This window comes from Zalophus californianus, chromosome 1 (assembly GCF_009762305.2).
Source record: "Zalophus californianus isolate mZalCal1 chromosome 1, mZalCal1.pri.v2, whole genome shotgun sequence".
In the NCBI taxonomy this organism is placed as follows: domain Eukaryota; kingdom Metazoa; phylum Chordata; class Mammalia; order Carnivora; family Otariidae; genus Zalophus; species Zalophus californianus.
In genome coordinates, this window is record NC_045595.1 from 170,350,069 (window position 1) to 170,375,344 (window position 25,276).

Consider the following 25,276-nt stretch of genomic DNA (forward strand, 5'->3'; position numbering starts at 1 on the left):
CAAGATGGATGATCCTTGAGGACATATGCTAAGCAAAATAAGCCAGTCACAAAAAGACAAATACCATATGATTCCATTTAGATGAAGTGCTTAGTCAAAATCATAAAGCCAGTAAAGTGGTGGTTGCCATTGGTGAGGGGAATGAAGAATGGGGAGTCACTGTTTCATGGGGATGGAGTTTTAGTTTTACAAGATGGAAAGTTACAGAGATAGATGGTAGTGATAGTTGCACAGCAGTGTGAACGAATTTTAAGCTACCTGACCTACACTTAAAAATGCTTAAGATGGTAAATTTTATGTAATGTGTATTTTACCACACAAAAAAAGATATTGAACATAGAGGCTAGTTTGTACTAGTGTGTTAGAGAAATGGCTTAATAAATAAATAAAAATCTTTAAAAAAAAAAAAAAAGGGCGCCTGGGTGGCTCCGTTGGTTAAGCGACTGCCTTCGGCTCAGGTCATGATCCTGGGGTCCTAGGATCGAGTCCCACATCGGGCTCCCGGCTCAGCAGGGAGCGTGCTTCTCCCTCTGACCCTCTCCCCTCTCATGCTGTTTCTCTCTCGCTCGCCGTCTAATAAATAAATAAGATCTTTTAAAAAAAAGAGAGAGAAATGGCTTAAATGCAACAGGATTTCTCCCGTAAACAATGTCATCATTTCAGGCCTAGGATTTTATTTAATGGTCTTTCTGTCTTGCTTACAATCACCGTGAAGGTTGGTGGAAAGGAATGAAGCAGTTTCTCCCTGCCAAATCAGTGGAACACGAGGAAACCCCTGTTCGCTACAGCAGCAGTGAAGTTAATCACTTGAGTCCAAGAGAAGTCACCACAGTGCTGCAGACGGATTCTGCAGGTAACCATGTGCAGCCTTCGCCACAGAGTGGAGGAAGAAACTGCCGCACTAGGCTGGAAATTTGGGATTTGGGATTTATAGTGTCTTTTCTCTTTTTCAAATGTAAGAAATGAACGGTTTTCTTGAGGTAGAACTACTTTTTAAAAGGATGACCTTGAGAGAGTCATTTCTGCACCTTAGATGCATACTCCTATTTTATGGAGAACATTTCAAAAAGCTCTGGGCATTTTTATCTGTTTACCTGGAGTTTTCTTTGAGTGTGAAGAATAGGAAAGCCGGAGCGAGCCTTACAGTATTTATCCTATTAATTTGGTACATATTTATTTTAAACACTGTCCTGTTTGAGAATATTCTAATAATGGAATTTTTTTTTTTCCAGTGATACACGATTTATAAATCTGAAGATCATATACATTCTTTGTAAAATTTCATGAATGAGGCTTTATGGCATAGTAACTTCTTAGGAGATACAAGATAACATGTTTAATTTTTTTAAGTTGGTTCAGGTAGAGAAATCCATAGGTCTGTATTGATAGGAACCAAAGTGCCATAAAGAAGTGTGTGTTTTGGGTGTCGGGCTATGGCTGATCCCTGTGTGAATGAGGTGACTTTTCTGTTGTTGGTTCTGTGATATCCACAGAGTATGCACAACCACTTGTGGGAGGAATTGTTGGCACCCTTCATCAGAGATCCACCTTTAAACCAGAAGAAGGGAAAGAAGCAAGTTATGCTGACCTAGATCCTTACAACTCCCCGGTCCAAGAAGTCTACCATGCTTATGCCGAACCACTGCCGATTACCGGGCCCGAATATGCAACCCCAATCATCATGGATATGTCTGGGCACCCCCCAGCTTCAGTTGGTCTTCCCTCAACGTCCACTTTCAAAGCTACAGGGAACCAGCCTCCCCCTGTGGTGGGAGCCTACAACACTCTTCTCTCCAGGACCGACAGCTGCTCGTCTGCCCGCGCCCAGTATGACACCCCAAAAGGTGGGAAACCAGGTGCCAGTGCCCCAGGCGAACTGGTGTACCAGGTGCCACACAGCACACAGGAGGCCTCAGGGGCCGGAGGGGATGGTGAATGTGATGGTTTTAAAGAGACTCTTTGAAGGGGATGCTGCTTGTTATAAAGCATGGTTGTAAAGCACATGGCCTTTCTTGTGTGTTAGTGGTAGTAATGTAGAGAATGTATTACCTGTCTGTCACAGCTGTGGTTGGGGAAAGCGGGAGGACCGAGGTACAGGGAACTGCTAATCTTGCCATCTTGCTTTAAGAGCGTTACTGTGGCAGTGACGGCTTGCCTGTTAAATTTCAAACATTCTGTTTGTTACTACTGTAAAACACGATTTTTTAATACAGAAAAAGCTCCCTACTATGCACTTCAAAGAAATTAAATATCACTGAGAGTATTTATTACCAATGCTGCAGGTACATTGATGAACTCGAGGTGGCTCTGTACGCCTGACTGGCAATAACGCATGGTACTGTTCTTGAAATGTCTAGTGGCTTGAAATGTTGCTCTTTGTGAAAGGTGGGTACTGTCATGAGTTCTTTTTCTTCTATTCCTATATTCCCTATGGACTTTTTTCAAAACTTGGTGATAGAATCATCGTTTTGGTCGCAGCCGTACACTTACCTGTCTTTCCTTAGGAAAGTCTAAGTGGGAAACTGACTTGTGAAGGGCGGGGTCGTGGATTTTTCACTTTTTGACACTCTGAAGAGCTTTCACACTTCATGGTACGTGACCTGGTTTCATCCCTGCTTGTTCTGTCTGGGGCCAGCCCCGTTCTTGTGTTTATAAACTGTTTTGAATTTTTTTTATTGAGTGATGCTTGCTCCATAGCCTCATGAATCCTGTAATTGTAAAAAGCTCTCACAGAGATTCTCTCCCTGCCCCCGACTTTATTTGCAACGGGATTGGTCCTAGGCCAGTTGTGAGGGCATCTGAGTGAACACTGTAGACAGGAGTCCTTATGTTTACCACAGTGAAAGGCAGAATCATTCCTCAGAAGTCATATAAATTACCCTAAAACAAAAAAACAAAAAAATGGATTTGCCCTCTTTGATTTAATATATAGAGATGTTTCTCTGAATCTGAAGTTATTTTTGGTCAAAAAGTATTTTTTAATTATCCACAGTAAAATACTGAAAGAAGTAGAAGCCAGCGTGAATTCCTCAGCTCTGTGTCATAGGATTTGTGACAGTCCTTTACCACATGCCTATGGAACAGATGTTCTAGCATCCTAGCAGGTGAATATTGACATCTCTTTTTGATATTTCCAGGCAACTTCTTTGTCACCATTTGCCCAGAACTAGTTTTAATGGGTGAAATAAAAATCATCTAATTTATTAGCCCATAGCGTAAGAATCTTTAAAAATCTTTGGCAAGATGAGAAGCTGGCCCTATGTTTAAAACATATAATCTCCCCTCAGGTTCTAGCCATTTCTTGATTGTTTCCAGAATTTGCTAGATGTGAGAAAACACAGTGTTCATTTTGCTTGTTTCCAGGTATATCAGTATTCTGAAGTATTGCTTCAAAAACAGAATTATTTCTGCAGCCTCTCTGCCGTCTGGTATTATTTTTGTTGGTGTTACCTTCATTTGCTTTTGCTTTTCCAGACAAACTTGGAGGCATAATTTTATTCATTGAAAAAATATATTGTTTCCAAACATTTGAAACAAAAAGCACAGATGTTGAACTTTATTAAGACATGAATGTGTAAAGCACATGTATTAATGCAGTCATCCCCTTTCAGGTGGGAAGAGAGTAAACCAATTTATTTTTTTATTTATCCTCAGTACACAATGAATATACTTCTCCAATCACATGCCTGTTTGAGAAGCTTTAAGAGAAACGATCTCATTTTCCCAAAGATGCTTGTTTTTATTTAATTTTGTGCACCTGATTTTCCCATGGAACTTTTTTTTGAGAGGCAAATGTTTTCTTCTTAAATGATGCATGTTTTTGCCACTGTGCGGTCCTTGAACTACCAATGATTTTTACAAAATGGTTTTTATTGCTTTTGTATATTTTACTTTCCAAATGAAGAGCTGAGCCTGATACAAAGGGTTATTCTGATTTTATACTTTTAGTTCATTTGTTTTCATATTAGAGTTTTGTTTTGGGTTTTAACTACATTTATATGTCTGATGCAGCTGTGGAGACAATCAACTGAAAATGTGAAAGTAACTTTTTTTTTCGTTACTAAATTCCCTTGAATTTTTATTCTTTGCTTGAAACATGTTAAAGACTTCAGTCTCGTTTATTGGATTTTTTTCCTGTTAACACAGTGATAAAAATCGAATCAGTGGTACAGCAAGTGTGGCCCCTACAGGTTTTCATAAAGTCACACAACTTCACTGTTACATGATCTTAGGAACCAGCACAGTTAAAGATAATTGTGAATGCTGATTTATATTTTATTAAAAGCTCTAACACCAAATAGATCCTATTGTATGTGCAGGGTCTGGTCCAGTTATTTAAATTCATGTTTCACTATTTGCACTTTGCATTGAACAATGGGTTTATCCGCTGATGAAATGGTTTGTGTGGAGAATTTATACAGCAGTTGAAACTATGGCGTCATGTGCACTCTTGTCCTCCCCTGCCCCAGTAGAAAATGCACTCATCTAAAATTCTGTGGAAGGTGAGAAAGCTTGAACTTCTTTGCCTTGGCCCCACATTGACACCTGGAGAGCATAAGGGCTATGGAAACACCAGGTCAGAGGACAGAACTAAGATTGTGGGACAAAAACTTTTCAAACCCTTTTAAGAGAAATCTGTTAAGCTCTACCTTTAAAAAAAACTGCCTTTTAGCTCTGCTTTTCTGTTCTGAACTTGAAGTCCCTAAACTGCAAAATCTAGTAAGTGTTGGATGGTTATTAAAATACTTTTTAGTTCAACTGTGGCACCAATTATTTACTCCAATTTGTGACTAGTTTTTTGGGGGTTTTTTGGCACTGGGAAAGGTGGAAACAAAACATTGAAATACATAGTGGAAATAAAAATGGTTTGAGGGTCAGTGATATTCTCCCAGAATGTACTTTTCTTACCTCGGCATGTACTGTAGTCACTCAGTATTTGTATATGTTGCTAGAATTTAGATTGTATAAATAGTGAGATCTTAATGTGTCATGTGTTTTTAATAAATTGTATATATGTGTCTTGCTGAGAATTTCTTTTGGCTTATATAAAACCACGTTCAAGTTTGTAGCCTTTTCTCATACTACACAAAATGCCAGATTCCTCAGTTTTAGCATCGATCAGAAATTGTACTGCCATTATTCTAGACGTTACAGTAACATTTGAAAATGCTACCAGGGTTTTTTTTCCTTTTACTCCAGCCTGGACCATCCGTTTTTGAAGCCTAAATTAGTTCACAAACTGCATTTTGTGTGGTAAACTCTGGCTGTGTGGTAGGAGGGAAGGGTCGCGTGAACACCCATCTTTTCCACCTCAGAGTTATTAGAGGAATCCAGTGAAACCACGGTACCAGCATGCTCGTGCTAACAGAACACAGTCCGTACTTAATGTCCAGATCTGGCTTAAATCAACCCGGAGTTTTTCCCCCCTTATACTGCATTTGACATACTCTTTAGAGAGGCAGGTTGGTTTCGGGTAACACCAGCCATGTCTCCCAATGATAATTATTGTTCAAAAGATAATTCTTTCAACTCTTACCTCTTCTGAGAACTTTTAATTCCATCCCTCTTGTAATTCTCTTCTCTTCCTTTTTCCCTCCCCATAGCCCTAGGCTGTATTAAATGAGAAGGGTCACTAGCTCACATTTGTTCGAAAGGTTGGTTTTGACTTGTTTGCATCCAGTAGGACTCTTCTCTGATGCACCCTAGGCAGCCAGGTAAGCCTTCCCTTTGAAGAATTGACGTTGTTCATGAAATTTCCATTTAAATCCAAAAAACAGCTTGAGGAGTCTCAAGGATTTATCTTCATTTTTCCTAATTCAAATAGTAAACTTTCCAAATTTTATTAAGCCAGGCAGAAAATTTAAGAATGGTCTCCTTGAGCTTGCCTAGCTCAGCCACTTTGTATGAGTTTTAAAATAATGCAGTCACCAGACTTTAGTAATTGCATTCTTAGATTATTCACTTGTTCAGAATTTCATGTTTAGCCTATTTCCTTCACCTTAAAAACATCACCTTCCTTCTATCCGATGACTCATTATAATCAGTTCACTTAATTGCAAGACAAAAAAAGCTTAATGAAAACAGTATAATCTTAGATTTCCATAACCATACCTACTGCTATGTTCAGGGCTGCTTTAAGATTCAAATCTGTTTCCTCAGCTACAACAAAAAGGAACAATCATCTAGCTACATGCCTAAAGTGGTTGCAGTTTGCCGAATCAAGGCACAACCACATGGCCATTCCCCACCAGTTTACAGTAGCCAAATGTTGTGTTCAAAACTTGTGGTCAACTAAATAAAGCCCATTATTAGGAAGTCACATCCTCTCAAAAGTCTAAGATAAGCTAATTATAAAAAGATGTTTAAAAACACTTTGGAAAACTAACTTGTTTTAAAAACAATGCAATCAAAACTTCTTTCCCTGATATCTTAACTAAGCATATCTTGGTTTTTATAAATTAAATATATACACAAAAATTAAGCTGGTGGTTATGAATCACCAGGCAGTAAGACTTAATATACACAATTTTTTGACAAGTGCATCCAACATATTTAAAAATAAACTAAAAATTGCCGTATAAAAATAAAACTAATACTGTTAGCGTCGTCTTCTGAGTCTGTAGAGTCAATATTCAGTCAAGTTGATTACAAAGTTTTTTTCTATAATGTCCTTCAAAAAGAGTTGCTCCGCTGTCACATTATGATACGCATTCTAGAGAAGAAAAGGAAAAAAATGATCTATCCCAGTCTCAAAACATTAACAGCAACAATGGGATACACTGTATCTAAAAAGCTTCTGAATAAAAAACTCAAGTCACAAGTATACAGGTAGACCTTAAACTTCTGTTACCTTTTTCTTTGCTCATTCTTTTGCCAGTGTTCCCTAAATTTAGCCCGCTGTTTCCCCTTAAATCCTCACATAAAACCACCCCTTCATATCATTCCCCCCATCTCTTAAATCACGATATGAAACTAGAGACCAAAATTTTAAGTCAAAAGGGGTTGATCACTTTAATAAAAGCAGCACCTGAAATTCATAATAGAAATCAGCCTTTCAAAGAAACAATTGTAAAGCATGGCTAAGGTAGATTTTTTAAAAATAATTCTGTTCTATTGATGGATATCCTAATTTTCCTCAGGAGATTGTTTCAGTGTTCTGTTATTTAGATGGCTAGAAATCCCACAAGTGCTAAAAGATTAGGGCTGAGGAGAAATGATCCTGAAGTCTGTCCCAAGCACCTAACACTTGAACTACTCAAGTGTTTGTCTCACAAGGGGTAGGGGATGAGGTAATATAACAATATGAAGGTCTGACCTGAATAATACCACTTCGGCTTATGGTAGTGTTTGGGGATGATAACCTAAGGGGACTGATTACATAGGATATATCCCTACTTTACAGCAAATCATATTTCCATATTAAAAATGTACAGATAACATTTTAGTCCTATCACTTGTGATATACCACTAACCTCAGACAACTCCTTCCCATTCAGTTAAGTCTTAAAGATCCTATCTACCACCACTGATCTCTAATTCAAGAGAAGCATGATCTACTATAAACGTGTGCAACCTTTTTGACCATGAATATACCCTCATGGAGTGAAAATGTTACAGACCTCCCCCTCTGCTTAACTAAAAAAAACACGTTGAAAAGCACAGCAAAAAGTTACATCATCTTCCCAACTCCAAATTTACCTTCATCTTTACTGTGTTTTCAGTGCTCAATCCTCTTATGTGGATGAGTGTCCCTGTTCCATGGCAATGCTTTTAAGTGAATTTGAGATTGTTATCAACAGCAAGTTGCCTACATGCATATTTAAATAGTGCAAACATGATCTAAGATAAGGCTTGGTGTCTGGAGGGGTTTGATGCTGCTTGATAATAACTATGTCCTATCCCCAAGGGTCTGAAGCCCACAAATTGGAACTGCCTGGATCTGAGTCCCAGTTTCAGTCTTTGGTAGCTCTTGGTAGGGTTAAGCAGCTCTCAAACTCTCAAAACCTGTTCCCTCAGTAAAAACGATAGAAAATACAGGCTTTGCAACTGTAAAGATCAAAGATTATACCCAAGTGTGTATGTATATATTACCTCATTCATCAAAGACATGGTGGCATTCCCATAATAGTGCAAAGGACTCTTGAGGTCAGAAAAGTTGTATTTAAAACCAGCAAGGTGAACTTCATGACATATGTGAAAGGCCAGCGTGATGGCAATAATTCCTGTTGTTGGGTGTTTGGGTTTCTGGGGAGGGAAATGAAAGTTTTTTTAAAACTCAAACAAGATACTTGTTTCCAAAGCATAGTTGGGTGACCTCATCTTATAAAACCGGGACTTCTGAACAGGTCATCAGGTGAGAAATACCTAAGTTAAACCCTCATCGTGTCTAAGGCCCAAGCCCCAGTTAATTTCCTAACTCTGAAAAGCATATAAATGTGACTGAAATCTTAGAAAATCTTTCAAATAAAACTTAACTGCTGTATTAGCCCAGAGGACAAATATGAAACGAAACACTGAGGCGCAGGGAAAAGGATGCTGCTGCCTCATTTTATAAAACATGCTGAGTCAGGCTTCCTGTGCAAACAGCAGAGCCTGCAAATTTTGAATCCGTACACAAAACGTAAGGACAGGTTAGTTCACTAATGGATGGTAAGAGGCTTCACATAAGCCTTAAAATAGATCTCTTTTACCATCCTAATAACTTAACCAGCTCTAGGGAAAGACTAATCAATTAACTTCAGTGGCAAATAGTAAGATTCTGACTTCTATAGAAAATAAAAGTTCCAGATGTATACAGAGTAATGTCACAGTCTCCACTGGATCATTATCGATTTAAAAACCAAAAAGGAAAGAAACCAAGCATCCCTTTCACATATACATATCTCCTGAAAATGCAGTAACAGATGACTGACAGGATCTTCATTCAGTTTTAATTCTCACCGGGATGGCCTCCAAAGGTAAAAACAAAATACATCTTAAACTTTTTAACACAGCCATCTAAGGAGATTTCCTTTCATGAAGGTAAGACTTACAGACTACATGGAAATAACACATTATGATTTTGAGGAGGAGAATAAAAATCTAAGCAGCACAATAATATCAAATAAACTTCAGGAGGCAAGCTCATCTGAAAACTTAACTGCCCTTTGCATAAGCTTTTCTTTACCCCATGCCCTACTGTGAATACCATAAGCCTTTGCCATCTCCCAGAAAGGGAAATTAGTGGTTGGGTTAAAAACCTGGGAGTCATTCAATCTCATTGATCCCATCACTTTTTCCCTCTTCTGTCCGTCCCCTTCATGTCCTCCGCTTCCTTTCTTCATGCCTTAAAGGACTTCATCCATCAGTATAATCCTTCCATTTTCTGCACTTCTCACCCACAGAAATAGATCATCACCTGCCAGAATCTTAACCCTGGCTCAGCCCACACCCAAGCAGCAGAACAAGCCAAGAGAAGAACATACGTGCCCGGGTACACACATTCATGGCTAAAGTCTCAAGTGGGTGTTCAGTATTCCCCCACCCAGTAAATTTCCATTCCTACTCTCCGAGAGGACAGTTGTATACCTTTACATCCAACAGCCTCAGCCTCCGTCCCACTTCAAACTGCCCATTTAATCCTTATTTCACTAACAGAAACTGAGAAGAGCTATACCAGCTTCCCAGCTCCCAATCTACCTTCATCTTGACCTGTACTTTCAGCGCTCACTCTTACATGGATGCGATGTCCCTGTCCCTACCTATGGCCAACCTCTCCCCTTGGGCACTCTTTCCATCTCTTCTCTCTCACCAGATCTGATTCTAACAATGACCCACTGCTCTCATCATTTCCTTCTGTTGAATCGTTTTCTTCGTCATATAAATATGGCATCAGTCTTTAAAACACAACCACGCAAGCAACCTTCCTTGATCCCATGTCTTTCAACCATTTCTCTGCCCTCTTTTCTAACAAAACTCCATTAAAAATTTGCCTCCACTTGCTCATGTCCCATGTTCTTTTTAACCTAATTCAAGCAGGCTTTCTAACTTTTTTTTTTTTTTCCTTATCCACGTCATCAATATGACTTCACATTTCCAGAACCAGGCTTTATTCTTTGTGCTCAGACTCTGGATAGCATCCTACATAACAGACCTCTCTGAAATACTGCTGTGTCCTTAATTTGGCTTCTGGGATGCCATGTTCTACTGGAATTTTAATCTAGTTACAACTAGTTTTAGCATCATCTCTAAGATCAGGGTCTTCCTATTCTTTCGGAGATACTACCTAAAGCAAAAAACAAAGGTTGTATCTGATCTTACCTCACTTAGGAAATAAATTCAGAATTCAACATTCAGAAGCTGTCTTTTCCCCTCAAAATTACTAAGAAATTACTAAGAAGTTGACCTTTCCTCTCAAAATTACTAAGAAATAAGGCTTAAGTTTAAAACATTTACGCATTTTGACTTGGGAATTCATCTTCTAGGAGTCTATCCTACAGAAATCATACAAGTGGGCCGAAAAGCCCTATAATCACATGCATTTCTAGATAGGAAAAAAGCTGGATACAAACGGAAAGGTCTATAAATAGGGGAATAGCTAAATGGAAGGGGAAATGGCAGAAAAAAAAATATATATATATACACACACACTTGATATATATATATTCTTTTATAAGTTGTTTCATTATAAGCATTAGAATCTAATTATTCTAAAGTTTAGAATTTTTTTATCATACCAAAAAAAAAGGTACATGATGTGTGTATATTTTGTTGGGTTTTCCCTGATTACTAAAAAGGGAAACCTCGTTCCAGCTGAGCTCTTAGGTCACACAGTTTCTCAACCTTCAAATGAAAAACCAATCCGTGCCACTGGGTCCAGAGGATACTGTCTTCTAGGGAATGTAAACAAAAGGGCTACAAGAGTCAAAGTCGGTGAGACTCCTTTTAATTAAAGAATTTGGGGTTTCAACAATGTCTCCTCTATGACCTTAGAAATACTTCTGAACTACCCTGCCCTTCCTCACCTTTCCTCTGGCTTTCCTGTGATATTTTTATCAGAGTGCTTGAGACAGTTCTTTTTAGCCTCAGTAGCCACGTGCTTGTCCAGAAGCCATCCTGCTACTCTGAGCAGAGCCTGCCCAGCCGCGCCCCCACCCTCATCGCACCCTCCTCATCACAGAACACTGAAGACGAGGTTATGAGAAATGAGTTGCTGGGGCATGCAGGAGGAGACCCCAGAAGAGCTCCGCAAGGGCAGAAAAAAACACTCCACCTAAGGTTTTTTCCTTCCTTGCAATCTGAAAAACATAAACATAATACCCACAGATACCTGATTCACTACCTCGGATGTGGCCTTCAGAAGCCACCTTGCGAGTCATGGTTCTCATCCTTTCTGAGAACCCTAGGATCTCTCCACCCTACCCTAGCCAGATCTTTAGTTTGGAACTGTGCAAAGAAAAATACGTACCTGATTTTTGGGAAATACTTTTGGGAAGTGAAGCAGTTCATAAGCTGCCATTCTGATAATGAAAGGATCTAATATTCTGATTTGATAAGGTTTGTAGACCAAGTTTAAGGCTGGTTTCTTCCAAAAACCATTAGTGTTCTGAAATAAAAAAAAAAAAAACACAGAAATTAGAACATTGTGGTTGTCTTTTTTTTAATGAAAATTTTTTTAATAAAAAAAACCTGAAGGTAATCAGAAGGCAGATCAATGTTGCCAACTTACTATTTTGCCACCCGTCAGCAGTTCCCACAGCCACTTTAAATCAAGCGGCTTAAAAGCAGTGAGAACCGCCGTAGTATTAGGATCATTGTGATTGGGATCTGAAAAAACAGATTCTGGATAAAAGAGTCGGAAGGTGGTCCTTCTCCCAACTTCCTCTTCATGTCCTAAAACAGGACCATTATTCATTCTGTGGGGAGTAAAACACACAAAATATGTATACCAAGTGCAGTATGAGCCAATTTCATCCCAAGTTTCAGAGCTTTCAGAGCAGGACAGACAGCTGTGGCCACGGGCCCAGTGCGTAAAGCTACAGGGCAACAGATTTTTTTTTTTTTTAATGCATAACAGCCAAGGAAATAATTCCCTTTCATGAAATGGCTGCTTGATCAAAGGCAGAAATGTTCATCTGGATTTGAACATTAATTGTGGGGCAACTGATAATTCAGTCCTACCTCCAGGAAAACTGAAGACTCAATAAAACAAAATTCGAACATAGAACCAAAGACTACTAGAGTTAAGAGAGACCTTGGAGGACATCCAGAGAAAACCCCTTGGATAAAGGCCCTGCAGTCCAGAGAGAGAAAGTTACTTGCCCAAGGTTACACAATCATGTAGCACATGGGCTGACAAACAAGAATCACTCTGAAGGTGATCTGAAGACCCCTCAGAATTGTTGAGCTCTGTAATACAGGGATAATATAAAATTGCTGTATTATACCCACACACAACCAAATAAATGTTATTGCTAGAGTGAACTAAAGAACCACAAAGGATCTACTGTTGGGTTTGCGTATGCTCAGTGCCAAAGTTAGACATGCACTATTTACGCATACACTATGAAGGCATGCTATTAAAAGGAATGCTCTGTTTCCAAAACAGTGTCCCCCTGGGAGGATAAATACTGTTTCACCCTTTGCTACTGACTCCATGTAACGTAAGACAGCCTTAACACTTGAAATGACTTTCATAAATGTTGTACCCGTGGCATTCTCCCACAAGGGTTTGCTGTGGTGCTGGATGATCAAATGTTTAGACAATTATAGGTAAGGAAATTCATGTTTCAAAAACTCATGTGGATAAAATTTCACAGCTTCCTCAAAATGGTTAGTGAACAGAAAATAAGGTGACCTCACTATGCAGAAGCTCTTGGCAGCCTGTAAGCCAGCAAAACCCCCAAGGACTGCCAGGTCATCCTAACGCACTGCCCCACTCTTCAGAAGACTATTCATAGCCATTCCCAACACACACAACACAGGATGACCTTACTTCAACCTCTCAACGAGAAAATAGAGCTAGAAATGTCCTCACCTTCCCTCCACTCCACCTGTGGGACTCTTGGTGGCCATAACTACAATCCCAGTTTTCCTTTCCATTACAGAGGACCAACCACACTTGCACTCTGGACGCCCATCCCATCTTGCTACCACACCAGTCTCTTTGTTCATTTCCATCAGTTTACCAACATGCTCTAGAATCTCCTATCTTTATAAAAGGAACAAAACAAAAAAACAAAACAAAAAAAAAGCCTCCTCTGATTCCATAACTATCTCCAGCTACCATCTCATTTCTCGACTCCCCAGCAAAACTTCTCAAGAGAATTGCCTACACTGGTTGCTCACTTTCTCACCTGTCATTCTCTCCTCAAACCACTCTGGTTGGGCCACTCCCCATATCATGTCTCCAAGTCTGCTTTTGTCCAGAGTATGAGTGAGCTTCAGGCTGCCAGTCCAATGGTGAACCTTGTCCTATATCTTGCATGACCTCTCACCGGCTGGTCATGGGTGACCCCTTCTCCTCTCCTTTAAAACACTTCCTACCTCACTGGTGGATCCTCTTCCATCTCTTTTACTCTTTTCTTTCTTTTTTGCTCAACCTCCAAGTATAGAGTATCTCAAGACTCGGTCCTAAGCCTTCTTCTGTGTTTCTCCCTAGGAAATCTTGCCCAGACCGTGGTGTAAATATAGCTTACAGGCTGTTTACCATCAAGCCTTTAACCTGTTTAACCAAATGCCTACTTGACTTACCACTGCAAATCTAGTAAGCACCTCAAATCTAACATGTTCCCACGGAAATCTTGATTCTCCTCTAAACGTCTTCCTACCCTAGTCTTCCCCCCAACTCAACAGTGGTACCTCCATCCGGGCAATCTCTCCGGCTGAAAACCCAGGAAGAGGTATGTGGTTCCTTTATTCCCATCTCTCCTCACACCTGACACGTCGACAAATCCCGATAACCCTACCTCTAAGACATGTCTCAGTCTATCCACTTACATCCTTCTCTGTCAGGACAATCCTGTGCCAAGCCATCATCTGCCTGAACAGAGCCACCTGACTGGCCTCCTTATTTCTACTCTTGTCCCTCATACCCCACTGTCCATGCCACAGCCAAGGTATTTTAAAAACATAGCCAGGTCAGATTCCTCTCTCACTTAAAAATCTTCAGAAGGTTCCTGTTGTACTTAAAATAAAATCCCAGCTCTAATCTCAGTTCACGCAGTCCTCTACAACCGTCCCCCCTTGCCTTCCTCTTTGACTTGCGATTGTACCACTCTCCCTGAGCCTGCTGCCCGACTCCCTCACTGGTCTTCTTGGTACTCTTCTCAAACCCAGGATCATGTCCTCCCCAGGACCTGCACTAAACATTCTTTCTGCCTGGATTGCTCTTCCCTAGTCTTCATATGGCTGGTACTATAACGGTCACGTAGGTCTGTCTTAGAGGTCTTCTCCTCAAAGTGGTCATCCATTCTAAAGTAGCTATTCAATCATTGGCTGTCACATATGTTTTAACTGTTTGTACGGCATTTATTATTGTATTTCCTTATTTATGTAATTACTGTTTTCTTCCCCTCATTACAATGTAAGCTCCACGGGGAGCAAAAACATTATTCTTATTCACTGCTATATGCCCTGGAGCTGGAACTGTGCCTGGCATATTAAGGAGACTTCACAAATATTTGCTAAGTGAATGACCTGGAAATTTAGGCCTACTCTAGTCGACGACGACTGAGAGACTGGTTGTGTTAATGTACTTAAATATATCTAAGCAACTCATCTTCCTTTTAAACACAGTCATACTAAAATAGAAAATCGTATTCCTTTGAAACAACTCCAGGTTAGCAAATAGGAAATATATTTACCTTATTATTACATCATAGGAGTCAATTTTTTCTCCTAATGTCTTATTCTTCAAAACTCCTCCATTACCAACCACCACGCACTTTTTACATGGCACACTGTTGGGCAAACAGACAAATGAGAGGTTGAGACATCTTTCATGTAACTGGGTGATTCCAAGAATTTGTTCATACTTTCCAGAACCCAGGGCCAAATTTCACTTGTTGCACAAGTAGAAGAGGAACCAACTGTGACTTACAGGTCTAGGGATATATTAGAAAGATACAGGATTCAAGAAATAGCATTCCATAGGAAGTATATGATTGTTAGCAACTAACAGGTACTTATGAGTCCATACACATTCCCTCATTTGATTCTCATAACCATCTGCTGACATGGGTAAGCCCGATATTTCCATTTTACAAACGAAGAAGGCATTCAGAGAAGTGCTGGTTAACATTTCGAAGTCGTACTCCCAAGAGGCAGAATCAGGATTCACATCCAGACTCTTGAAGGACAAAAACACCACTTGGCCCACGATTCTGCATGTTAATATTGATACAAGTGTGTTTACATGACATAGCTATACATTTTTTCCCCAGCGTTTCTCACTCCCTGAGAATCCTGATTCTAGCTCTGGGTCACTGCTGCATCTTATTGATGTGGAGACAGTTTGGAATCTGGTGGGGAAGGTGTATCTTTCCTGGACCTGCCCACGAGCACTTCAATTCCCCCAACATGTTCTGTTTCTTGGAGCTTAACCAATATAAACTAAAAGTTCATGCTGTGTTCCTAGCAGAGAGCTTTCAAGTAGATGATGAAGTGGGACTTCCTGTTGCTGGCTGGGATCAGCCTAGAACCACGCACTGTGTACCATCAGCTCTCAGCAAACCCAACCTGGCCCATCTATCTCCAGGCTCTGACCGCCTCCCGGCCAGGCCTTGAAAAATGACAATACAGATCACATCCTTCTCCTTTAGAGGACAAGACTACAGAGGGGAAAGCCTGGTGAGACTGTCCTTCCAAGGCCTTCATGACATGAAAGTATAAAGAAAAAAAACTGTTTCTCTAAAAACCATGAATAAAGCAGACCGGATGAACTCTAGACCTTGAGGTTCTTAGGAAATTAATGAGTAGCAAAACTGCACAAATACTACAGAACATGTACACTTAGAGGGGCGCCTGCTTGGCCCAATTGGAACAACATGTGGCTCTTGACGTCGGGCCATGAGTTCAAGCCCCACACTGGGTGTAGAGATTACTTAAATAAACAAATAATTGTAGGGAATGCAAGAATACAGGAATAACTAAAAAGAGCCAAGCACTGGCCCTGTCAGGTTAAGAGACAATATACACATTGTATGCATAGACACATAAGTTGACCTTTCCTCATTAGAATTTGTTTAGCTCACCTATTCGGTAAGCTTTTAATACTGGAAAACACTTTTTTACACATTTTAATTTGGGGCTTTTAGCTCCCCACTTAACGAGTCATATCAAAATCAGTGTCTACTTTGTTACAAAAACGAGAAGATCCAGAATGTCACAGGTGTCAGAGACTGGGTTGGGGGGACACTGTCCAGGCACTCCTTGATGAGGTACCCCCCAAAACTCCTATCATGGACAGATCACAATATGCTCTAAATTCCAGGAAGGAAACTCTCAGTGGTGCTCTGCTCTTTGACCTCTGTGACCAGGTGGCACGGAGAAGATGGGAACAGTGGCGAACACATTCCAAAGCCTTCCCTCTCTGGGTATGTTGTCACCAGACCCATCTTATGAATACTATCTAACAAGGGCCCTTCTCATCCGCATAGCTTGTTTGACTCTTTCTTCCAGAACCCTGGGGCCAGTTTAATGCAAATCAGAGGCTCAACCTCTTGAAGCTGGCTCCCACCTCCCCGCTGAGCAAGGCTGTGGGCACTGGGGAGGGGGTGGCTGGGAATGGAGGATCAGAGTAACAGCTCCGTTCCTACGGAACCTGCATGGAGCTGGGGGAGAAATAACCATCATTATGGCACCAGATTAACCTCCTCCCCTATGACTGGAGGCCACTTCCTATTCCCAGGGGCCCCCGAGGCTACAGCATCTGTTCTGGCCTGGGATATCCAGCCTGACACCATGCTGCCTGACCAACATCATCAAACATACCAGGCTAGATAGGAACTCACAGCACCACTGTGTCTCCAGAGTTTCTAACCTGGAGCCCCAAAAAAGGACCCCATACCCACAAGCCTCATTTCTGAAGATGACCCAGAAAGAGGTAGCTCCGCTTACTCCCAGACACAACCAGTTCCATAATCCCTGTTCAGCAATAAACCCATAGGCTGAAACTTCATGCTTGCAGAAACTTCCCCTCAGTGTTATTTTTATCAGACTGGATTACAGCTGGTCATCAAGCCCCAGATCACATGTGGCCGAAAGAGTATTGTGATAAGAGAAGCGATCATCTGTCATACGAATAGGTCACACTCCTCGTCCCCACTCAGGCTCAAGGTCCTGGACCTCCCTCTCACAGATCCTACCAAGCCTTCTGGTCAAGGGAAAAGGGAGCTGAGGTTTAGAGGCAGATCTTCACTACAAGAGCCCTGAGGATCAGCCACAGAGAGAAGGTAGTTCCTTGTATGTACGCTCTACAGCCTCTTCCTGTTCATCGTCCCAGGAGGTTCAAGGACTTGGGAAAAATGGAAAGAAATCTCAGAGATACTGCCTCACTCAAGGGGACTCCAATTCTAAAGACACTTTACAGCTGAAGGGTCACCACATTTTTAGAAATTTCACTATTTTCTTCTCTGTGAGCTTTGTAGGGGGCAGCTGGAGGGAAGACCCTTTGTCATAGAAAAAGTTCACCAATACCCCTCAAGAGAAATCTTGACAGTGAATTTCACTTCTCCTTCTGGTAAGGGATATTGCAAAGACCCACACATTTTTCTGAGGATCATATATAATACTAGAAACTCTTCTAGGGGCATTGCTAGGACTACTCTTTGGCAATAGTATCTCATCTACTGCTAGTACTCACAATGCCCCCATGAGTCTGGGAAACACGCAATGCTACAGCTTTGCAGTCTGAACCACACATCTCACAATGCTCTCCCCAGCAGGGACCCCCACATATTACCAAAAATCTGAGTCATTATCTCCTTGGCTTCGTCCGCCTTGTCTGGGCTCCTGGCTTCCCTTGCACCCTGTGTAAAACAGTAACTTCCAGTGTCCTTTGGGTGACTGTATAACTTCACCATATTTAATTAATGCCACTTTCATGCCCGAATAGTTGCAGACAACTGTGATCTTCAGACGGCAAGAATAGTCTCATTTATATTACTATACTCTCCAATCTAAAACTTCCTGATTCACAGGCTGTACACCAGAAATCAGTTTGATTGTTACATTAAGGGTGGTGATTGTTTTCTCTCCTGTTGTGTCTGGGAAAGGAGGTATCTGTTCTTCCTTCCCCCACCCCAGAAACAGGTAGGGAAATGCACATGCCCCAAACTGCTCACCCAGAAAACAAAATCATTACGGAGTGCCTGAACCTGTTAATGGAAAATCTGGAAAAGTGCTGAAACAATCATGGTGAGAGATTACATTTCCCCCACGTGAAAGGCCTGGCTTCTCATCAAGCCAGGCAAACCCAGAAGACTGACTACCTTATGCAGAGGTAAACATCAACACCATCAATGCGGAGAAAGTAAACACGAATCGCCCATTTCAAAGGACCTGTGACCTGTCTTCTGAATGCTTTCTGACATTCATTTTTCCCTTCAGCAGTATCACACACATTAAAATATATCACTCCATCTTCAGTGTAACAATCCATGCAGACCCCACTAGCCCCTTTCCCAACACGCATTACCCTGCGTGCCTGCTCGCAGAGCCCTGCTTTCATAAGCCTAATAGTTGGCCTGGAGGTGGCCCCATGACCCCACCTTGGGCAGAAAGATATCAGAGAAGTCTATTAGATGCTCCAGAAAAGATTTCACCCCCAGCAAGAACATGGTTCGAAAGTTCTCCTGGCCGAAAATAGCAGGATGCCCGGGCTAGTGATGCAGACACTGAGATCCTTTTAGAGCCTGGGCTCTTTTTCATAAACAACTACTAAAGTCTAAATCTTTTTATTTTTAGGTTGTCTAAGGCCATGCTCCCACCCTGGCTGGTTGCCAGTCTGACCCAGCTCTGCTGATATAATGGATCCTGCCTGGGTGAACAACGAGGCAGTTGTCACAAATCCCTGTCCATTTAGCAGGCAGTGGACTTAGCACAGGGGTTTCGATTAGGTAAGATATTTATGTATGGTTACTCTATAACCATCGACGCAGGACTCAAGCATTCGTCACAGAATCTGGCAGGCTTTCAGAAGGCAATGGTGGCAGTTGGGGGTGGAGAGCTGGTTCATGCATTTGAGTGGGAGCTGACAGTTTGTGATTCAGGGATTCTGCTGCTCTGGTCAAGGGAGAACGTGTTCCCACTAAGGAGATGGCAGCATTCTGGGGACCTGGGTGCAGACCGGTACTCAGGAGCTACATGGACACCCAGAAAGGGCCTCGTAACATGGCACATTTTAAGTATTGCTTTTCTGTGATGTGATTTCCTTAAATATCCTCAGTCGTTAGTGAAGTGTGTCAAACATGGCCACCTCATGTGAGCTGTGCTTTGGAGAATAAAGAGAGGAATCCGAGTCCTAAGAAATCCACAGCAGCAACACACAGAAAAGAAGACAAGAGAACCGGAGTTGCCACTCCAAACCATTGGTTTTAGGCACGGCTTCACGGTGCCTTCCAAACAAAGTGCCACAGAGGATAAAAAGGAACCTAGAGGTCACCTCAAACATCCCACCTCTTTTTTTTTTTAAAGCATTTTATTTTGGGGGGTGCTTGGGTGGCTCAGTCAGTTAAGTGTCCAACTCTTGATTTCAGCTCGGGTCATGATCTCAGGGTTTTGAGATCGAGCCCCACATCAGGCACACATGCTGGGCTTGGAAGCTGCTAAAGATTCTCTCTCTCCCTCTCCCTCTCTCCCCCCACTTCTCTCTAGTAAAAAAAAAAATAAAAGAAGCATTTTTTTTAATTGCAATATAATTCACAAGTCTTAAAATTCACCCTTTTAAATAAAATCTGTCGGCTTTCGCATACTCACAAAGCTGTGTAGCAATCCCCACTACATAATTCTGACCCCACAGCCACTAGCACTCTCTCTCCTTTTCCCTCCCCCACCCCTGCAACCACAAATCTACCTTCTGTCTCTATAGCTCTATCGATTCTGGCCCTTTCATACAGAAGGCATCATGCAATAGTACACAGTAAGGCGTGCTCTCGTATATAACAATATTTGTCTGTGGGATTTCACAACTGGCTTCTTTTGTTGAGCATAGCGTTTTCAAGGTTCATCCACACTGTGGCATGAATCAGTACCCCATTCCTTTTTATGATTGAATAATATTCCTTTGTATGCATACACATTTATTTTATCCATTCAGCAGCTGGACATTTGGGTTGTTTCCACTTTGGGGCTATTTGGAATAATGCTCCTAGGGACATTCACATAGAAGAAGGTCGGTGGTCATAGGTTTCAGTGTTGGCTTTCTACTTCAAAATAATTCTAGAGTCACACAAAGCTGCAAAACCAGTACTAAGAAGTCCTGGGTACTCTTTACCCTGTTCCCCTCGACCAGGCTTACACTGACTTAACAACTGTGCACTGGTTACACCGACTTAACGTTAACAATTAAAACCACCCTCGGCCTCCTGCGCATACGGAGGAGGTCCTTCGGTTCCTCTCCTTCCCGTGACACTAAGGTTCAGAAGCCTGGGAATTTGCCCAAGAACACAAAGCAGTTAGTGCCTTTTTTCTCAAGGGCTGACCCATCTATTTAAATGTTACCTGACTACTTCCTTACCCCTCTCTCCACCTCCCTCCCCCCCCCCCCACCCCCAAAACCCTGTCTCTCAGGCTCTCCTTCCCTGGCTGGTTTACCATCACTCCTCTGCTGCCAAAGTCCTGGCCTGAGAGCCCATCTGAGTATTTCCATAAAGGGAGGAACATGAAAAAAAAAAAAACAAACATGGAAAGGGTTGCTCTAATTGCTTTAAAAAAAAAAATTATTTGTCTTTTTGAAACTAGCTAGAAGTGGTGGTTGCCTAACTTTGTGAATGTACTAAATGCCATTGAATTGTTCACTTTAAAATGGTTCGTTTTTATGTAAATTTCACCCTCAATTGAAAAAAGTGATTTGTCAACATTTGAGATTGTTTCTCTTTGCCACACTTGGGATCTGCTGGCTCAGAGCCAGAATCAGAGGCACTTTTACTATTCTTGATCTTCCGGTGAGAGACAGCAAAGAAAAATGTGTTTTCCTATAGTATCTATTCAGAGAAGATTCTACAGAGATCATGTATCTTTAAGAGAAAAAAAAAACCCTATTTAATATATATATGTTTTCAATGAACTTACACACGTATCCTGGAGATGTTTTGGTTTAACCCTGCTAGAGTATTAAAGTTCATCTGGCTAAAAATGGTTTGAGGTTAAGGATAAAGGCATAAGCTATATTAAACAATGCACGAGATGCCCTGGAAATCCTAAAGAATATATCCAAAAGAATTCACAGTTCCAGAATTCTCTTGCCCTTATCTTCAGATGATGCTCAGTTCAAGACATTCGGTTGTGGGGTCTTGTCTTCTCTTTGCTTGTTCAAATGTGGAAGGAGGTACTGAGAACAGAAGTCTACAGACCTCCATATCACCTCCCATATAACTTCTCCGGACGTTGGTTCTCTCACCTTTCAAATGAGGGAATTGGACTAGATCTCCACCCTTCCCGCCTCTGACCATCTCTCAGATTCACCACTTTGCTTTAGAGTCTGGCTCTCAGGCCACACAACACAGCAAGGGGAGGTAAGCTTAGGTAATCAGGACTCTTTACAAAACAGCACAGTGCCCCGGTGTTTACCCCACTCCCACCTGCTGGGCCATTGCTGGGGAGTGAAACTCAAACAATACAAAGGGAAAAGTCCAAGATTTACACTAAAAATAAAAAGAGAAATAAAAAAAAATAGAGTAATACACATGTCCCATTGCATGGTATCCTCTTTTCACAGAGAACAGAGAATCTCTGTCACAAAATTAGGGGGAAACGCAATTTTCTATAACGCAAATATTTTTCTAACAGATATGAGTATACAAAGGGAGGCAAATTATTATAATTACTAGGTGACCAAAAACTTAGAAAAAGAACAGGTGAGTCTGTTGTTTTGTTTGTTTTGTGTTTTGGTGGCGAGGGGGAGTGGTTAGCGAGGGGAGGAGGCAGAGCAGAGAACAAGCCAGGAATGGTTTAGCTCAAGGGGTCTTTCACACAAGCGTCATGGCCAAACACACACACTCCTATTCCCTTCCTTGTTTATTTCTCACACAACTACTTCATGGTATTAGCTTTAGGAAAAGGCTCCCTCTGCCTCAGAGTTACTTTTTTTTTTAATAATTTTTTATTGTTATGTTAATCACCATACATTACATCATTAGTTTTTGATGTAGTGTTCCATGATTCATTGCTTGTGCATAACACCCAGTGCTCCATGCAGAATGTGCCCTCTTTAATACCCATCACCAGGCTAACCCATCCCCCCACCCCCCTCCCCTCTAGAACCCTCAGTTTGTTTTTCAGAGTCCATCGTCTCTCATGGTTCGTCTCCCCCTCCAACTTACTCCCCTTCGTTCTTCCCCTTCTGCTATCTTCTTTTTTTTTTTCTTAACATATATTGCATTATTTGTTTCAGAAGTACAGATCTGTGATTCAACAGTCTTGCACAATTCACAGCGCTCAGCATAGCACATACCGTCCCCAATGTCTATCACCCAGCCACCCCATCCCTCCCACCCCCCACCACTCCAGCAACCTTCAGTTTGTTTCCTGAGATTAAGAATTCCTCATATCAGTGTGCCTCAGAGTTACTTTACTAACATTACCCACCAATATGGCATATATAACAAGTCCTTCATAAGAAATGTCTCTTCATGGGGTACCTGGGTGGCTCGGTCAGTTAAGCAGCTGACTCTTGATTTCAGCTCAGGTCATGATGTTAGGGTCATGGAATCAAGCCCCACGTTGGGCTCCACACTCAGCGTGGAGTCTGCTTGAGATTCTCTTTCTCCCTCTCCCTCTGCCCCTCCCCCCACTTGCACATGCTCTCTCTAAAATAAATAAAATCTTAAAAAAAGTCGCTTCATAAAAAAATAAAATTTAAAAATTAAAAAAAAAGAAATGCCCCTTCTAAATGATCTACAACACAATATGTTTCAACAGCTTTCACGGTGATCAATTCTCCAAGAGACAAACCATGGTTGACTTCCTCAAGCACTCAGCTAAGTTGGTAAAGTTATATAACTGACTTCAGAATCCTAAATATTTACCAGGCACAGAGACCAGCTGCCCCTCAATAAGGTCCCTTAAAATAGGACTTTTTTAATGTGGGCACACAGCCACTTTTAATAAAGACTACTTTTTTTTTTTTTTAAGGCTACATTTCTAGCCCACCTTCCAGCTAGATGTGGCCTTGTGATTATATCCCTAGCCAATGGGATACAGTCAGTGGTTGCTAGCAAATATTAACCACCAGTTCTCTCTGGGAGAAAAAGAGGTGACAGGAGAAGCCCTGGTTTGCAGTGTTGCCAATTTCCATGGCATAAAATACTCCCAAAATGGCTAATTTCAAGTTTCTACCTTGATGGCACTGAACATGGAATTGGAAAGAACTATAGCTCTCAAGTTGGTGCCAACTGGCTCCAGCACATCCCTGGGTGTAATAGAGTATTATATAGGATTTCTGGGCAACGTCCTTAAAGCAGGAGGCAAGTCTTAATGGATCCGAGCATGGCCTTCCCTTTGCTCCTCCTTACTGGCCAGAATACAGCCGAGATTGGTGGAAGTCCAGCCATCACACTGGATATTAAGGAAGAAGATATGTATATAGAAATGGCAGACTCACAACAGAACAGCCCAGGTCCCTGCTGATCAGTGCTAGCAGACTGGCCCTGAATGTTACCCTGCAGACTGCATTTATGTGACACCCATGAGAAAGAGGAAGCTTTCTATCTTGTAAATGCATCTGATAGTTAGAGCTTTCCCATTCATAGTGGAATCTGTCCCAACAGAGGGCATCACACAAGCTAAGGAATGTAACTGAACAAAACTAGGACTTGCATCTGGTAGAACTGTAAAGGATTTCGATTTGAAACAGTGACAAAATGTCTGGACCTTTCTGGAAGGGACAAAGAGGGTAGAGAGAGAATAAAATCAGTGGAGAGAGCAGTCCACAGGGGAAGGGACTAGAAAGGCCGAGCTACCCCCTCTCCTGCTCAGCTCCCTGCCTCCCCCAACCTACAGACCCACGACAAAGAGTGAGCAGCCAGGGCCCACGAAGCTTCCTCCTGAGGCCAGCTCCCGAGACCACAGCTGGGGTGGTCCATCCCCTCTGCCCTAGAAAGAGACTGTTCTCGGACCTGTTTCTTCTAGAGCATTTTTCCCAGGTGGAGAGGAGAAATGGGAGATGTTTAAGGTCACGTAGGGGACAAAGTGAGTTGACTCAGAGGCAACAATAAGGTAGTTTAGCATATTCTGACCTTCTGGAGTTTATTTAAAATACACTTTTCAGGCACAGACTGGTCTGTTACTGTCTTTGTGTTGTACAGTGGCTTCCAGACAAATGTAGAATGACTTACTTAAAATATAGGTATAATTTATTATTACATGTGAACCCAACCCAAAAGTTAATATGCAAATGGAACGTAATAGTGTCATAAATATATTCTTATCTACTTTCGAAATACTCTTTCTCAAGTCCCTAGGAAACAGGTTTTGCACCATCAAACCAGCAATTCAGCAATGCTGAGTACCAGCGCATCCCTGTGCGTACTCTGTGGGGATCCTACAAGGACATTTTCCATTCACTCTGTACCTGAACAGTCTCTGACTGTATATTTTATTCTACTTCAGTCTCTTGACAACTTCAGACTCAAGGACTCCTGTGTAATCAGCAAGATCTTTAATCCCTCCTCACCAACCACACCAACCTCCCCTCTAATACGGGTGATGCTCAGAGTCTGACACGGGTTGAGGGTGGGAGTGGGGGGCATGCTCAGTGACAAAGGAAGAAAGGGTGGGGAGCAGCAAGACCAAGTCAGCAGGAACAGTGGGAAGAGCCTGGCTGAGGCACACACAGATGATGAACACCTGGGGCAGAAGGCTTCTAAAAGCAACTCTATACAGTACAATCTAGTTCTAAGATAAAAACCAGGAAAGAATGAAACTTCCAGTCACACCCCCTCCCCCTACCAAGAATCCTAACAGTAGCTCCCATTTACAGGGACAAGGATCTTGTAGATAATTACTCTTAAGTCAAATATCCAGGCACTGGACGGAACTCTCTAGGTTCACATCCTGGCTCTAGCATTTGCTGACTGTA

General features: G+C 41.6%; 2 protein-coding genes across 12 annotated transcripts in view; one reads left to right on the top strand and one right to left on the bottom strand.

The window, feature by feature from the left end:
• The window catches only part of DCBLD2 (discoidin, CUB and LCCL domain containing 2), a 91,279-nt gene extending 86,261 nt beyond the window's left edge, over positions 1 to 5,018 (top strand). For both annotated transcript variants that reach the window (XM_027581810.2, XM_027581809.2), the window contains 2 exons: positions 716 to 853; positions 1,494 to 5,018. In XM_027581810.2, the coding sequence (XP_027437611.1) occupies positions 716 to 853; positions 1,494 to 1,963 (608 nt within the window). In that variant the 3' untranslated portion in view covers positions 1,964 to 5,018. The remainder of the gene's footprint in view (positions 1 to 715; positions 854 to 1,493) is intronic.
• Positions 3,542 to 25,276, bottom strand: part of ST3GAL6 (ST3 beta-galactoside alpha-2,3-sialyltransferase 6) — a 60,656-nt gene continuing 38,921 nt past the window's right edge. For all 10 annotated transcript variants that reach the window (XM_027581818.2, XM_027581817.2, XM_027581813.2 and 7 more), the window contains 5 exons: positions 14,844 to 14,939; positions 11,708 to 11,894; positions 11,447 to 11,584; positions 8,092 to 8,244; positions 3,542 to 6,712 (listed from right to left, as the gene is read on the bottom strand). In XM_027581818.2, coding sequence (XP_027437619.1) covers positions 6,626 to 6,712; positions 8,092 to 8,244; positions 11,447 to 11,584; positions 11,708 to 11,894; positions 14,844 to 14,939 — 661 coding nt within the window. In that variant the 3' untranslated portion in view covers positions 3,542 to 6,625. The remainder of the gene's footprint in view (positions 6,713 to 8,091; positions 8,245 to 11,446; positions 11,585 to 11,707; positions 11,895 to 14,843; positions 14,940 to 25,276) is intronic.